The sequence below is a fragment of the Columba livia genome, chromosome 2 (genome assembly GCF_036013475.1).
Source record: "Columba livia isolate bColLiv1 breed racing homer chromosome 2, bColLiv1.pat.W.v2, whole genome shotgun sequence".
NCBI lineage: Eukaryota > Metazoa > Chordata > Aves > Columbiformes > Columbidae > Columba > Columba livia.
In genome coordinates, this window is record NC_088603.1 from 27,946,008 (window position 1) to 27,963,326 (window position 17,319).

At 38.0% G+C, this 17,319-nt stretch overlaps 1 protein-coding gene across 3 annotated transcripts in view; it reads left to right on the forward strand.

Moving 5' to 3' along the window:
- UMAD1 (UBAP1-MVB12-associated (UMA) domain containing 1) overlaps positions 1 to 17,319 on the forward strand; it is an 81,098-nt gene that overhangs the window by 1,348 nt on the left and 62,431 nt on the right. The window contains exons 1-2 of one of the 3 annotated variants that reach the window (XM_013371053.3): positions 296 to 432; positions 6,698 to 6,817. In XM_013371053.3, the coding sequence (XP_013226507.2) occupies positions 6,736 to 6,817 (82 nt within the window). In that variant the 5' untranslated portion in view covers positions 296 to 432; positions 6,698 to 6,735. Of the gene's footprint in view, positions 1 to 295; positions 433 to 4,254; positions 4,402 to 6,697; positions 6,818 to 17,319 lie in introns of those variants that run through there. The other 2 variants (XM_021281721.2, XM_065051161.1) reach the window with 2 other exon arrangements.

The window sequence follows — 17,319 nt, forward strand, 5'->3', positions numbered from 1 at the left end:
CTTCCCAGAGAGGTGGTCAATGTCCCAAGCCTGTCAGTATTTAAGAGGCATTTGGAAGATGCCCTTCATAACATGTTTTAGCTTTTGTTCATCCCTGAATTGGTCAGGCAGTTGGACTGGGTGATCATTGCACGTCCGTTCCAACTGAACTGTTCTTTTCTGTTCTATTTGTTTGATTTCTTTTCACCATTAAAGAGCTTGCACTCTAGGGTTAGAGCAACTGATGGACGTGAGACAGCGCTAGTATCTGGACATGGTGTTCTTACCACACATCTTACCTTTTTCCGTAGGTCCTCCCCAACGGTCCCTAACGTGGAGAGGTTCCTCCTGATTGCTCTTGCTGCAAAGACGGCTAATGCTGTCCTGGAGTGCATTAGCTGTAGTGTTGCCAGCAAGCTGATGCAGGTGATCCTTCCCTACTGCTCAGCACTGGTGAGGCTCAAGTGCTCAGTCCAAGTTCTGGGTACAAGAGAGATGTGGACTTACCGGAGGGAGTCCAGGGAAAAGCCACAAAGATGGTGAAGGGGCTGAAGTGTGTCACATATGAGGAAGGGCTGAGAGAGTTGGGACTGTTTAGCCTAAAGAAAAGAACACTCAAGAGGGATGTTATTAACATGTATAAATACCTGAAGCAAGGGCGCAAAGAGAATGGAGCCAGTTTTTTTTCAGTCGTGCCCAGTGGCAGAACCAGAGGCAATGGGTACAAACTGGAACACAGGAGGTTCTGTTTGAACATCAGGAAACACTTTTTCCCTGTGAGCGTGACCAAGCGCTGGCACAGGTTTCCCAGGGAGGTTGTGGAGCCTCCAACCTTGGAGATACTCGAAAGCCATCTGGACGTGGCCCTCAGCAACCAGTTCTAGGTGGCTCTGCTTGAGCAGGGTGTAGAACAAGATGACCTTTGGAGGTCACTTCACACCCAACCCCTTCTGTGGTTCTGTGGTTTCGTTTCCACTTCTAAGACCAGTGTTTCAGGAAATACTTGAGAAAATCTAACTCTGCCCTGGCTTAAAAGGGCAAACCCCACACTGCCTATGCATGTGCTGTCTCTTCTAACCAGCTGCAGGTTCAGCTTGCTAACGAGCACCAAGTGGTTTTTGTTAGTTGGCTGGGTTCATGCTGTGGTGGCTCAGGAAGCTGAACTAGCTTGCCAGGGAAACAACCTACTGCCAGAAGCTGTGCAGAAGGAGCACGTGGCCAGGGAGTGCTGTGGTGTTATATCTTCTGTGGGGGTAGCTGATTGTCATCTCCTCAGTGTCAGTGTGCCATTCACCTTTTGAATAGTTTATTTGCAAGAGAATATGCTCATCTCCTTAGCATATCTTTGGAGATTTTAAAGAAATCATAAAGCTAACAGTTGGAACAAGATACAGCAGGCTGCTGCAAAGTGGTTCTTCTAGGGCTATTTTGTCTGCCACTCTTGAAGGGTCAGCTGTTAAAAAAACACACTGTAGAAGTTCTTACAAATATATGTCTGTATCATGCTTAGCTGCTGTTTAAGGTTTGCAGTGAAAAGAGAACTGGTATTTCTGCTTCCCTTAAATTTTGTAAAAGAAGTCTTTGTCAGTGTTTTGTTATATGTGTGGGTGTTTTGAGGTTTTTTTGTATTTCTGATTCTTGACACTTATTTTCCTTTTTTCTGCTTTCAAGAAGCACAAACTAAAGGAATATGACTAATGTTAATGCCAGATTAAAAAATCCATTGTATTTTTTTTTCTTAAAATAGTAACTTAAACTATGCCAAAAGCTTTTAAACTGTTCTTTTGGTGTCACAGAGAAATTTTTTCGATGTGCAGGTTCTTGACTCTTAAATTGTTTGTTTTCGTGTCATAAGCAAGGTTGTACAGCACTGTAAACATCTTGCTCTTTTTCTGATTGCTGCTACTTTGAACCACAGCAGACGCTATGGAAGAGAGAATTGCCCTGCTGTTCTCTTTTTTCCACTTCCATAGATGACATAGCTTAAACTGCTCAATGTGAAATTACTCTGGTTCTTTCTTTAAGGTCAGTTTTGTGTCTTGTTCTGACCACGTTTCATCATTTATGTAATTACTGGCAATGCCGCTGCAATTTTGCTTTGCTGTAGTCCTGGGCATCCTCTCTTTATCTTAGTTTGCATCTTCGGTGTTTTTAATATTAAATTACCTTTCTCCACTTATCACTTGTGAATAGGCAAAAGCTGAAAAGTAATGCTAAAATGCTATGATCTTCATTGTATAGAAAAATTTTATTGGATGTAACATATTGGTTTGGCTTAAAGGTCGCCCATACTTCTTGTCAAAGGAGACTGACAAACTGCAGGAGGAATAAATTAACCCCTTTGTGCGGCTCTGTAACTCATCTTTGTCCCATCCCACATATGTTCTCAGAGCCTCACAAAAAGACAAAATATTTTTTGCAGCCTCACAGAATTGCTATAGTTTGCACTGTGTTACTTGCTAATGACTGAAGCGGTGCCAAAAGCATTATTCTTTACTATCAGCGACTGAGATTGGAGAAAGAAAAAAGTTGTGTTCACTTTTTGGTGAGGAGGAAACATGAGGAGAAGGGAATTGCATATTCCTACCAAGGGAGATTTTTATCTTTAGGCAGTGAATTCAATTTCAGGTCTCCTATAGAAATGAAATTAATCCCATCTGGAAGGGAAAAGTGCTGTGCTTTGTAGGAGAAATTGCCACAGGAACGTGGTGCTGCCTCTGAATGGCGCGTATATTTTCTGTGATTTTTGTGCTGACAGCTTTAAAAAAAAGCCTCACAACTAAGTGCTTTTTTTTTTCCCCTGGTCTGTGTGACCATGCATCCAGGTCCACAAACTTCCAATTTAATTTTTACTCTGAAATGAAACTTGTGCAGAAACTGGTTGTTCTCAGCTTTCATTAACTGAAACCTCATCTTATCTACAAGTAGTAAAACTCCAGCCTGATTCTGCAAGTGCTTAACCTGTGTTCTTATCTTCAAGAGCACGAGTGTTTCCATTCAAGTCCGTGTTTCTTTGTTGGACAGGGGCTTTGTTCTGTTTTTAACATGTAATTCAAGAAATTTAGTGGTTGCATTTCCCCTTGCTGAAGAGATTTATGTTTACTTTTGAAGTATCATGGTTGATAAAATTCTTAAGAGAGCAAATACCGCAGACGTCCCAGCATTTCCTTTACCTATGCCATACTGTATATAGGTCTACTTTTTGTTTCTGTGCCCCTCTTCTGGTTTTTTAGTCATTCTTTGTTATTTATTTAAAATGTAGTATTATGTTCAAAGGTACTGAACTGTGGCAAGTAATAGCTGGCAATCGCCTTCCTCCACAGTGAATACTCAGACCTGTAAGATCTGCAAGTACAAGTTTTGTTTATAAATGGTGAACACCCAGAGAAGGAAACAGCCTCACTAAGCATGTGAAGTCTTTTTTAATATGTGAATTCCTACCACTTCCACGACATTCACGATAACAAAACACAGCATATGCTGTTTTCTTACTGCTGGTCCCCTGGTTTTAACAGCCTAACAATTTGAGACCCGAACTTTGAGGATACTTTTGTTTGCTTTGTTTGTTTCTCTGCTTCAAGCAAAAGGATGTGTGGGGTTTTTTTTTGCTTGTTTTGTTTTCTGTTTGAGCAATGCTGGAATTAAATGGAATTAAGTTAAAGCTACTTCAGAAAGTGAAAACTACAAAGTAAAGATCAAGTGTCGTATATATAGATAAGTGGATTTTGTGGCTTTTAGAGAAAATGGGATACTCGGGCTGCCTTCTATCAAGGAAAGGAAGAAACCTAGTATGTGAAAGTGTTTATAACATTAATTTGGCTAGATCAAATTGTACTGATTGTTAATCTACCCTGAATTAAATAGTATACTCTGAATTAAAATATATGTTGTCTTTTAAGCAGTGATGTTTAGCTACGTTAAATATGCAGCATTTAAAAGACAACAAATGCATGGTTTCCTGTAAAACTCTTTTGTGCCATGTATATACTGATTAAGATGCTTCCTTTCTTTGCAAGAAAGGAGAATAATATGTGATAAAGCTGAAAACTGTACAATAATGCAGAACTCAAAGAGAAAAAAATGTGATTGGAGCGACTTCGGCTCTGGCACCTGAAATGGCTGACTGGAATCTGAGCCTTTTCCAAAGCTACCTGTAAGATTTTACACATCAGCTTGATTTTGCTTCTTGTTGTCACACACTTAAGATGAAGGTAAAATTGCGTTTTAAACTGTTCCACAACTGCCTCTCCTTCATACATCATCGGAGCAGAAACCTGACTCTTGAGCATTACAGCACAGGTTTTTACCACTTGAGCTATGGGACTGACAACCCTAATTGGTAGCAGGAGAAGACTTATTCCCTGAGGGCTGAAAAAGGAATATGCTGCTGGCGCCATGTGTTGAGCCTGGGTGTGGGGGAAGGTAAGGAATAAATGAGGTAATTAGGAGTTTCTACTGTGTAATCTCCACAGAACTGGACATATCAGTATTTCACATGGTAAGGTAGGAAAATAAGCAAAAAGGAACAAAATGCGGATAAGTAACATTTTCTCTTAATTACTGCATATCTGGGACTGGGTGGTTTGTTCTGTTCTTGTGTACATTGGTGTCATTTATTTGGTTGCTAGAAATTGTACTGCATCAGCATAAGCAAGCAATAGCTGGCCAGCCTGCGGGATATTCAGTCTTTAAGTCTCAAGTATCAGGCCACAGTTTGAATCGTTGCTGCTTTTGCCATGTTCTATTTATATACTATTCCTGAAAGCCAGTGCTTACACTTCATACAGGACTTTCTGTGAAATCAAGTATGGAAGACTTTGGTATCGCTTTTAAAAGCAGAGTTGAGGCAGTTTATATCTGGTGAATACTCAGTGCTGATTGTGCAGTTAATTGCTATCGGTCACTGACTAGGGGAAAAAAAGTCTTGCTTATGGTACCCTGAATATTTGGGTGGGAAGTGTGGATTTCTAGAAAATAATTAATTCAGGATTTATATACATATATATATATATATATTTAATCCAAACACTGCATGGTAGCACTCTTCTTTTTGCCAACCTCTAAATATTCATATTTGTTATATTTACTGTGAAATAATATTATTGAAACTTGACACTGTGCACCTTTTTTCTTTAGACTGGACTCCTTTCCTCTGTTGGAGGTGTGTGTTAGTCGTTGCTATCAGTTTGTCAGTCCCTTCTCCTTTAAATATTGGTGTCTGCAAAGTAAATCGGGATTCTGCTCCTCAAACTCTACTTCAAACTTGAAATTATATTATTCCATTTTTTACTGATTTTACATTGGCATTATAGTTTAGTGAAACCTCCCTCCCCGTGTTTGGCACCCAGCGTGTTTCAGCCAGGCCACAGGCTGCGCCATGGGCTGGTGTGGTCCAGTGGTCTGAGTTCGGCCCCTGGGGACAGGAGGCGGCTGCTGCTCTTTGCTTGTTGTCCCAGCACTGTGGCGGGAGGAGGCTGGGAACACTCTCAGCTCCTGCATTCACTGGTGCCAGCTGGGTAGAAAATAGAAGGTAGGCGGTGGTACATGGGCAGTCTTCTTGGTAAGCTGAACTTGTGGATATGTGCTTTGTATAGTTCTGTCAGTTGTTCTTCACAAGAGTGACGCTTAAGAGGCTTTTCTTACAACTTTTCTTGGAAGAAGAAAAGCTTCCTTGAGTCTGTGTCTTAAAGTTCAGAATGATTAGTTTGGTTAGAAGATTGGATGTATCCGTGTTTATGGGGTGGTTCATAGGACATAATTTTGCAAAAGCTGGCCCAGTTGCCTATCTTCTGGCTAGTGCTCATGAAGTTTTTAATATGATTTTGTCCTTTCTAAGCTATTCAGAATTGCTTCCATGTAATATACCAGTCTTCAGAGAGAATACATACTGGCCATAATCTTTTGCAGTTGATGTTTTTATTCCACTAGTTTCCTTATTTTGTTGTAGCTGCTGTGAACTCAGATCTTAGCTGCTCTGGAAGATTCTTTTATTGAATTACTGTTGTGAAAAAAATTGTAATATATAATTTTGTTGCAGTTTCTTTTAAGGGAATCAGTGGTATCTGGTAATCAAATTCACCCAAGTGTTAATCTGTCTCCAAGATTGCAAATGGGAAAAATGAAAATAGATACTATGCTAATGTTGTAGGAGTGGGTGGGTTGGTCTTTTAAATTGATGCACAGACACTTAAAACTGAAAATCTCTTGTATAGTTTGCTTCATTCAGGTATTCCTGCATAATAAAGCTGCACATTTTATAGGATCGTGTTTTGGGCTTCGAAGTTCAGATGTTTTATAACTAACTCTGCTGAGAAAGTTGGTGAAACAACAATTCAAAATAGCACAAAAATATGGAAATGTGCTGGATAAATGCTGAAGGGCGTTTCCTTCTTTCACTTTCCTTCAGAAAGGCTGAAGTTGTGGGGTGTGTGGTTGGTTGCTTGGTAGGGCATTTTTTGTTTGGTTTGCTTTTTTTAATGCTTCCAATCCATTCAAAACTTTATAGAAACATCTTTTATACTTCATTCTCTTTTTGCCTATTGAAGTCAATTGTTACATCAAAAGGTAATCTATCTAACATAGAAAATGCACAATATTTCCAATCTGGTAATAAAGACTAAGCTGTAATACCATGTATGTGGCCTTTGGCATAGCATGAGCTTCTTGTGGTAAATTCTGATATTTTATATTTATTTAACACATTTTTTCTTCATTTTAGATAACGACTCAGAAGGAAAAAAAAAAAAAAAAGAGGTTATGTTCAGCTTCTTCCGAAAAAGTCAAGATTCAAAGAAGGTTACAGTGCCAGAGAGAGAGGCAGATGGATTTGTCATTGTGGGTAAGTGGCGCTTCTGTATAGAGTGATTCTTATCATCTTTGGAATGTAAAAATTTCTTTGAAGTGCTTAGACCAAATGAAATATTAAGAGAAGCCATGATGAAAATTGTTTGGAATTCTTACTTTCCTGAAGGAATTAATATTCCTAGTGTCATCATTTGGACTAAATAGCTGAAGTTTTATTTCCATAGGTACGGACTCTTATTCAAGAGCACTGAAAATGTAGTTTCTTATCTTCCTCTCATATTGCGAGCAAGAAGTTATGTCCTTACAAAACAAGAATGCTCGAAGTTGAGGCTTCTAGTTTTATTATTAGAGTTGTGGGAAGAGAATGTCTTATTGCAGTCATTAGATGACTGTTTGTTTTTCAAGATCCTTCCTTTTGGTGTTACTCTGAAAGTCTTTTAATATTAGAAGCAAAGAAGCATCTGTATATTTCTAATCACATGGCAAATGTCAATGTTCTGTCTCAGAATCTGGCTTTTTCTTAGTTTGATGAAAATTAACCAGTTTAAGGTCTTCCAAGTCTTTTTGTTATTCAAAAACTAATCTGAAGTGTACTCACCTGTGAACTGGCTAAACTTGGAGCTTTAGTCAAGCTCTTTCACGGGCTTATAGGATGGCTCAAGTGTGCAGAAGATAAAGAATTTATTGCTATCATGCTGTAACTGATCTTTTTCTTTTTCCTCTTGAAAATTTGTGTTTTCCTCCTTGTAAATCTGTCATCATCAATATTCCGCTTCTGCTGCTCTGATTTACTGACTTGTTCTTATCAGGAATATTACTGTGTTTCTGTAGGTGTTACTTCTTGAGCATTTTCAAGTCATGAAAGCCTCTAGATTATAAAAATCTAACAATATGAGAGACTATTGGAACTCTTTCTGAGGAGAACTTAATTCTTTGTAATAGTTCTCTATTAAGACAAATCTTCCTTCACATCTGTGACTCTGTGTTGTCATGTTTCATGGTTACCTTCCACTAGATTTTGTTAATCTGCACTGGTCACATCAAATCACTCCAGCACTTGCATTGTGGGAGGGTCAAAGGAGACACATTGTTGTCCTAAAAAAAGGTCTGGAGATCATTTAGAGTTTTAAATTCTGTAATAAGCAGAGAGTTTGAGTTCTGCACCCAAAAGTTGCTTATGTCTCACAATTGCTGGGCCTAATTCTGCATTCACTTTAACATCATTCCTTTTTCCTTAAATGCAGTCAGTGACTATTAAAACTTTGTTCATATAAATTCATACTAATTTGATCTGTTAAATATAAATTTAAGAACTATCAATTTTCCTTGAATCTTCTCTTGTTGTATTTCTATTTATTAAGATTTTTTGCTCAGATGGAAGTTAATTTAGCAACCTGCAATGAAATGGACCTTGTCAGTGGAGCACATCACTATCTTGCTAGATGGATTTCATTGCAGAATTATAGGTCAGCACTTGAGTAGATACTTACCTAGAAGTTTTGTTTGTCTAGGAATAATAGCAGTCCTAAACAAAGGCAAAACCAAACCACAATACCTAGCTATTCTGCTAGTTACCTTTTTATTATTCAGATGGGAGGTTCTGAAGCTTTTTTGAGTTTAGGTATAAAATATTCTAGAATACCAGCACGCAATGTCTTTAACAAATCTCAATAGGATTATAGGACCTTTGGTGTGAATACTGCTGTAGGCACTGGACACTCTTGAAGGGAGTGAGAATTTAATTTCTTAAGTTGGTTTCTACACCCAGTCTTTCATTGAAGGTATATAAGAACAAAAACCCTGGTCTGCTGATACTCTGTGGACATGGGAGGAAGTGTTTTGCTTTTCTTTCCTGGAGAAAGAAGAGTTAAAATACATCCTCAGGGGATGCTTGCTTCTGATTCCCACTGTTGTGGTCAGGAGAGCTTGTCTGTCGCAAGTCCCTTGCAGTATTGTTCACACTGTGCAGCACTGATAAGGACAGCCAGGAGCCTTACTGGAAGTCTGAATGAGCCCTATGAAGAAAGAATCAAATGCTGTGTCCATTACCTATTCATTAATGTTGTGAGAGTACTGAGCATCACAGTTAAATGTAGATAATTGGACTGTGATTTTCTAACAATATTTAATTATTTTAATCTCTTTCTGTATCATCTGCTACTTGAAAAAAAGGGAAGATGGTTCAAAACTTAATTGAGAAAGAACCACCAGAGCTATCACCCTTTCAAATCTTGAGGATATTTTGTTTGTTTTCTATTTTTTTTCACAACTCCCGTTATATATTACAATAATTTAAATCTACTTTTGCTTGTTGAATATCAATGCACTTGGAATTTCAATATCTGAATACCTGTTCTTTGACTAGAAAGATGACTCATAAAAACTCTTGAAGCAACAAAAACAACTGTGCAACATAGTAGCTGAAAGATATTCTCTATTTTATCTTTTGGGGCAAACACTGCATGTGTGGGAGTCAAGAAAATATAATTCGTAATTCACTCTCCACAAAACAAATACAAAATGTAATTTTCTACAAGGGACTAAAGCATTTTTACATCTACCTACCAGTTCACTTATTTTCCAGATACTGGTCATCTCATCTGTTCATGAAGCTGTAAAAGTGGTGCTTGTTCTGTAACAAGCAGAACTATTATTTTGAAAAGGGAAGAGACTTATGAAATACAGACAACACGTGGTTGGTTTTGATGAGTGAAACAATTGCAGCAATGTGAAAAAAGTTTCAGGGAGTTGTCTGATTATCACAAATTTGCCAAAATTCAGAAAACAAGTAAGTTTCCATTTAGCTTAGAGATTTTGAAGAGTTGTCTTTTTTAAGAAATTTTTCATGGTTTGTGGCTTTTTCTAATATAAAATAAGTTCCAGCCTACCATCCATTCTTACTGTTGCTAGCCAAAGAGAAGACAGGTTAGAGCTAGCATTTTGGTTTGGCACACAGCTAAATATCTCCCATCAGATCTCAAAGATGCATGCGTCTCGTAGTCCCAATCTCAGTCTCAGATCAGGAACTGAAAACCTGAGACAGCAATGCTGCTTCCCATGTGTATTTAGCAAGAAGGTCAGAAACTCTACAAATATCCACATGGTGCAGATGTTTTCACTGGGGCGGCTGGTCAGTGTTTTTTGCTTGAAGACAATGGAAATATCACAGAACCACAGAATGGTTAGGGTTGGAAGGGGCCTTTGAAGATCATCTAGTCCAACATGCCTGTCGTGGGCAGGGACATCTCTTACATTGTTCAAAGTCCTGTTCTACTTGACTTTCAACACTTCCACTGATGGGGCATCCACAAGTTCTCTGGGCAACCAGTCCCAGTGTCTCATCACCCTTATTGTAAAACAAAATAAAACAAACAAATGAACAAACGAAGAAAAAACACTTATCACAGAATATTGTTCTGTATGTGCTCTTTAAAAAAATACTGCTGAATGTTATTTTTGTTTTCAGGTTTTGTTTAAGATGCTGATGTGCAGGGTTTTAATTACTTTTTCAGAAATTTTGATGTAAGCCAATGTGAGGGAGCAGCAAATGCTGGTGCTTCTGCTGGGCAGGAGAACCTGCAGCTGAGTGAGGGCACTGAGAGGCCGGGGCCTTGGGTAGAGAACTGGCCTACGAGAGCTGTGGTCCCTTGTTGCCTAAGCAAGGACAGCGGAGCAGGCCTGGTGACGGTGACCAGAGTCAGTGGAGAGTCCTCAGAAGAAGTCCTCAGGGAGGGGGCAGAGCTGAGGCCAGGCCGGGTGGTCAAATCAGTGGGTTGGGGTCACCAAGGTGCATGGACAGTCACAGGCATCCCTGTGGGGTGGCTTGGGCAAGGACCAAGAACCTGAGATGAGGCTTCTCCTCCAGCTCTTTGTCCAGATCCTGATGCATGTGCTCAGTGCTGGCCATGCGTATGGACAGCTAAACTCCTGGGGCTGGTGAAAGGGTTGCTGAGCCCACTGGTGACCTCGGACCTGTACAGCCAGGGTGGTTGTCTTGCTGTTTGGTGGCATCTGGAGGCAGCATGGTTCTCTGGGGAGCTCTTGATCTGAGCCTTTGAACCATGCCCAAGTTCAAGTCTACTTTGTTTACTTTTAAATTGCGTTTTAAAGGCCAATCTGTTTCATGGATTTAAGAGTTGTTTGGTTTTGTTTTGTTTTCTTTCAGGGATTTTTTTATGTCATAAATTGGAGTGGAGTAAATGGCTTGGAGAAGCAGCTCAGTTGCTGGTGCTGATAACCCTGATTTGTAAACATTTAACTTGTGATTCTTCCTTGAACTTATGACAGCTTCCTGTTTCATTTTTTTAGATACAAATTAACATGAATTTTCAAACTGACTAATGGCTATTATGTCAGAGCTCTGCTCTTGACCTCAGGTGTGGGTCTCTAACAGGTGGTAGGGAGTATTATTATTGACTTACAGAGAGCATTTGACTGTCACCTGAAGGTTGTTTTCTGACATCCAACAATTTTGGTGTAGATTTTTTTAAAGTTCCAAGAGTAAGCACCCAAGGAAAAGTGGGCAGGCATGGGATTCTCATCTGCGTGGTGTGACTGTCACAAACGCAGTGAGGGTATGGCCATGGTGAAAAGGGTTGGCAGGATTTTTATAATGAAGATACACTCCTGTTCTGTAAACCTCCCTTCTCCTTACTGTGCTTTCCTAGATGGTTGAGGCCATATAGAAATAGTAAACAAATTCTGAATGAACACTTGCTTGTTATGCTTCTCAGTATTGGAACAACTATGATTTTTACCTGTTATGTTTCCTCTTAAGAGAATATAAATAGTCATAGACATAAGAAATTAAGTGTTTTGAAATCTCTTCCTAATAAGAAGAAGGACGTGATATATGAGTCCTGGATCTCTCAAATTAACCGACATGTATCTCTGTTTCGATGCTGATGTCTGAAGAGAAGGAGCTCCACAGAACAAATGTGGTCAGACTTGCACCAACATTTAAAACCTCACAGAAAACAAAGTGAGAACTGCTTTTTTTTCATCCTGTGAGATGAAATACAGTATAAGGCAAAAATTTCTTCATTATTAAGAAAGTAGAAGAGAAATGATATTAGATAAAAGGTGGAAAGTTCAGGAACTTTTTTGTGAGAAGGAAGATGTTGTAGAAATCATTACTGCTACATGTTGTGACAAAGTCAGCAGCACAACGGGATGCAAAAGGAGTACATGAGTTTAATAAATTATGATGGATGATAGCAGATTGTCTTATCTCAAAATGGTGGTGGTCACGTATGGCTTAATATCTTAAGCTAATCTCTGCAAGGCACTCAAACTTTGGCTTTATCTTAAATGAAATACTTTAACCCTACTTGGCTGTATTCAGTACATGTATTACTGAGTTAATTCAGTATTGTAATTCTTTCATATGGGATCATCCTTGTCTGTAGACAGGAGCATCCTCACTCAGCTATGAGACTGGAAAGAATGATTTACAGCCAAGTGAAAGTTTCCCTCTGTTAGCTACAGTTACATTGCAAAATAACATCTTTTACAAATCAGGAAGTCTTCTGTGCTGGAGATGTGGAAAAGTAAAATGATCAACACTAGTCAGTCTTTAGTTCTGGAAATCTTGACTCTGTTTTTCTGAAGAGCAATTTTACATATATTTCTTCCTCTTTAATTCCAGTTTCAGTTTTGACATGAATTTATTTTGCATGCAGATAGTCTTTGGGGTACCTTTTATTGTGGAAGGAAGATTTGGATAAATCGCATATTTGAGTTAAGGGACACCCCCGCTGTCATCCAACATGATATAAAGACCTATTTGTTTACACACTAATCTTGGTAATACAAATCTCTACATATGTTTTTAAGGACTTCTTAAATGTTTGCTTCTGAGAGGAGTGTGCAGTTTTAAAATCTTCAAGAGTGAGTATGTTATGAAAGGAAAATTTAACATTTTGATCCTCTCAAATCAAAGGAGTACCGTATATGAGTTTTTTACTGCAATTCAAATAGGTTTTTGGTTTCTCCACTCTGTGCACACACTTCAAAAATTAAATGCATCAAGAGATTTGTAAAATCTTAGTGTTGCTGCTGCTGCTGTTTGTTTTCTAGGAGGCAGTAGTAATGTGTAGTAGATTCCTGTAAATCTCTAAATTGTTTTTTTTCATTAATATTTAAGGAGCTTTTAGTGGTGCTAGTAAGGAAGGCTGGGCTGCTGCAGTGTTTTAAAATATACTATTACATTAAAGAAATGCACAAAGCTTTCTGCCAGTTGGAAAAAAGCAGCGTCTCAGTGTCCTTTCACTTTCTGTATCAATGGGCTTATATTACGTATTTTTTTAATATATTAATAAGTGCTCGTGTAGTTATTTCCAGCCCTGCGGTCTTCCACTAACCAAGCTACTATTTCATTATGTTGTTTAAGTGTACAAATATTTTATACTAACTTTATAATAATATGAGATTTGGAGAAATCTTTAAGTATTTTTTATCTAACGAATACTTTAGATGTGTCAATCTATGCCACTGTAAGTGAACGCTTCCGATACACACCAGAACATCACTGTATTAAGTGGCCTATTTCTTGAAGTGCTGCTTTCTGGGCTTTATACTTAAAAATCATTAGTAGCTCATTTGGGCACGGAATTTTACAGTCAGAGTTGGCTGAAAAGGGAAGAGGTGTAATTCAAAGACACAGTCCTCTCCTCTTAGCGATCCTTAGTTGCATAAGGAGGTAATGGCTACCCTTCGTTCAGTAATGAAGTCAAACTAATCCTCTTGGGTACTAATTTTGCACAAAAACAAACTGCATTTTTCAATAGTACCACTAGATGGGGATTTCTCTTGTATTCAGGAGTTGTAGGGCTTTTCTCTCCCATACACGCACACAGGCACACACACAAAGTGGAGCAGTAGTAATTATCAGTACACCATTTTATTAGACTGTAGGTTTTTGACGGATTTCTAAAAAGCTTTTAAAAGCCTAATATCAAATCTATAATGGCATTCCAACCTAATAAAAATAATGAAGCTTGAAATGTTGACAGCATGTATCTAGATGTTGGCTTGTAATTCCTTCCAAACAGATCTGTTGAGGCCCATGTGGGACCTAAATAACACAAAGAAGTAAATTTGCATATTTTACAGCAGGGGGAAAAAACAGAATGCAAAAACATGAATAATTAGGAGCACAAGCTTCATGCTATATTAATACTGTTGAAAAGCATGTGTTGATTGTATTCTGAAAGCCAGTAGTGATTTGGTTGAGTGAACTCAGTCAGCATCTCTTATGCAGATTAAAGGAACTGGGTTACAGAACAACTGAAATTCATTGTTTTGCTGTATAAGGAGGTGTATTTCTTAAAGGAAATATTTTTTCCTGAATTCTGTACGACGCAGGGAATCTTTTTTAATGCTCCATCAAAGCATGTGTTTTTTGACAAAGGACTGTTCAATTCTTCATTTCCTTGTGCAACTCTAGATTTTAAAAATGCTTCTCTCAGGCACAAATCAGATGTTAGTATTTTTAGCACCTTACTACACATGACCTACTTACTTCTCAGTCTATTACATTTCTCCATTTCTCTTTTTTTGCTTTCTAACGCTTGAGCCCCTGAAACACATTAATGATGCTACTTTGCTATGCATTTGATTATTTTTTAATTAGCAAAAATGCCCTTTTAAAAATGTTAGCGTACAGGCTAACATTTTTAATCTGAATAAGATGAGTCATTGTATTGGCCTCTATTGATTGCAACATAAGATTTATGACATACTTTTTATGAAAAAAAAGTTATTTACTTAAAAATAGTAAATAGTATTAAAAGTGATTTATTGATTGCTTTGGCTGAATGTTGTTGTGGCGCCTTAATTCAGAGCTATCTCAAAAAGTTACCTGGTTTTAAACATTGACCCAAGGGAGGAAAAAAGAAAGACGAAGATTTCTTGTATAACTTCTACAGCAGTTTTAATTCTGGGGAGAAAAAGGAAGTTAAAGTACGTGCTGCTGTATTAGACAGCTTTATTTTGAGGCTTTAAGACAGAGAAAAATGCACAGAACTAAATATTTTCAATCTGTCTTTTAAGCACATCTCCTTAATTTGCATAATCAAAGGAGGAGAATGGTAAAATGTACCAGTCTTTTTAGAAGTTGATGTAATTGTACGAGGTTAAAGAGGCATCTGGCAAAAGGTTGTTTTGAGGTCACACGTGCATCTGACAGTTTGCTGCCAGCCCTCTAAGAAAATATTGGTTGGATTTGCGTTCCTGTTTTTCATATTAACTGCCTTCTGACTTGATGTATAATAAATAGGCACCTTCTACATGTCCAGGTCTCCAAACTGCTCCTGAGAGGTTTGGTCCTACTGATTTTAACTCTTGCAAATATTGGTGGGAATAGAACGTGCTGAAGTAAGAAAATTTTTTTTTGCTAGAAATTTTTCCTCAGAAAAGCTGAGGGCATTTCTTAGACATGACTATTCCGCATTGATGTATTTACATAGGTCGACATAGTATTCTTTAACCTCTGCTTGTAGTAGGGTGTGATCACTTTTGACACCTGGGTTCTGACAATTCTACTCCCATACATAGTATTACAGTTTACTCCCTGGTAGTAGTGCCTTACTCTATTGGTCTATACACTATTCTTAAAGCAATTTGCAGTTGGAATATAAGAAAGAAAAATACTGATTGCTTATTGTAAAACCGAGTAAAAATAGCAAAATGTAGTGTAAAAGTAGGTATTTTCAAGTCATCGTTGTAAACTTTGTCTCCCAGAATATGCTGGTCATTAAATCTCTTTCAGAATTAAAAGCTTCTTTTCTTTATGATGCAAAGAAAATAGTTCAAGATATGGTAATATATTTTAAGCCCAAGCCTGATTTTCCTGTGTAAGGTGAACTTACAGCCAGGGCTAACTGAAAAACAAGAGGTGGAAAATGTGTTGCAGGAGTGCAAGTTGCTCTTCTGGCAAGTGATAAATTCAGGTTGAAGTCCCGCTTTCAGCAATGTACAGCATAGTTCAATCATTCCTTGCAAAGAGAGCTCTAGTCATTAGCCCAGGCAATCCCTGCCTGCCTGGTTGGAGTCATTCCGACTTCTACAGATGTTAATCAAAGTTAATTTTCTCTGAAGAAAATGTTATGTTGAGCTGATTTTACACACACCTCTCCCTGTCTCTGGCAAATACATGTTTTTGTACATTTTTTCAGTGGAAAAAGAAAAATTACTTTGACAAAGATACATTGTGTTGTTTATTTTTAATTAGGTACTATACAGAAACTGAAGAAGGTTATGTTCTGTGTTTCACAAGTGTTCCAAGTCAGTAGTGTCATAGACCTCAGTATGAAATATTAACGTTAGTGTGAGACTTTCCTTTATAAAATGAAAGATGGCTTGTCCCCTTGTGCATCAAGGTGTGTTTTTGCTTTAGCTGCTCTTTCTTTATGTGCTAGGTTGAGTACCTTTCAGTAAGGGCCGAAGAAACTAAGGGATATAGGTGGTTTATCCAGTCAATTGTTTTGAACTTCAGTGGTATTTAATCTACTTCTGCCATAACACATCTGTGGTGGTTCCCAAAGATGTTATGTGATTTCAGATCTCTGCTCACACAGCTTAATGATTTCCAGCTTTTTCATGCTGCTTTTCTCCCACAAACGAGGGCTGCATAGAGTCAGTTCTGAAATTCTTCTGTCTTCCTTAGTCAAAAATAAACATTTGCTCACAACATTAACCATGGCTTGCTGGGAAGATCATACAGTAGTCTGGTTTTGTGACCATGATCACTTCACTGTGCTTTTTATACCTTTTAGCAAATTATTCTAGTGATGCTTCCATTGTCATGTGCATGCCCTTCTACTTGATAGTAAAAAGTAAAGAGGAATGCAAAGACCTCATATAATTAGAGGGCTGCTTCATTTGTACAGTTTGTTTCTTTAACAACTAATGCACACTTTGCTGTTTTTACAGTTAAACATGTACATCACAAGGTGTAATTACAGTCTTAATTCTGTATCTCGATTCCTAAATTTATGCATGGTTATTTGCTACAAAAACTGTGTATAGGGCAAAAATGATGGTGGACAGAAAATCATTCAAAAACTAAAGTGAGTTTAACTCAGGAATACTGATACAGTGTGAATGTTTTTGCAGCAGCTGAGATAAACATGGGACTTCAAATCCACTCAGCAGATCTATGTTTGCAGTCTTCCCATTTCCTTCTTGTTTTTGTCAGGGTGGCTAAGTGAAGTTAGGGGACTAGGGGAATATGGATTAGGTCAATATGGATTTTGTATTTTGTCTATAAGAATACAAGTACAAACTGTAGAGAGAGCTCTCATGGTTGGTAGTATTGACTTGTCAATGGTGAGGTTCACTTGTGTTTGTGGGGTTTTCTGGGTTTTTTTCCCTTTTTCAATTACTCCCAGATTAATGATGAGGTCTTTGAGCATGTGACCACCAATAAACATGTACAATAAACTCTTTTTTTTCAGTTAAAATGGGCAGACTTCCTTAAAATGATCTAAAGTCCCAGACCTTTCCTGTAACAACAACAAAAATTTCTGTTAGGCT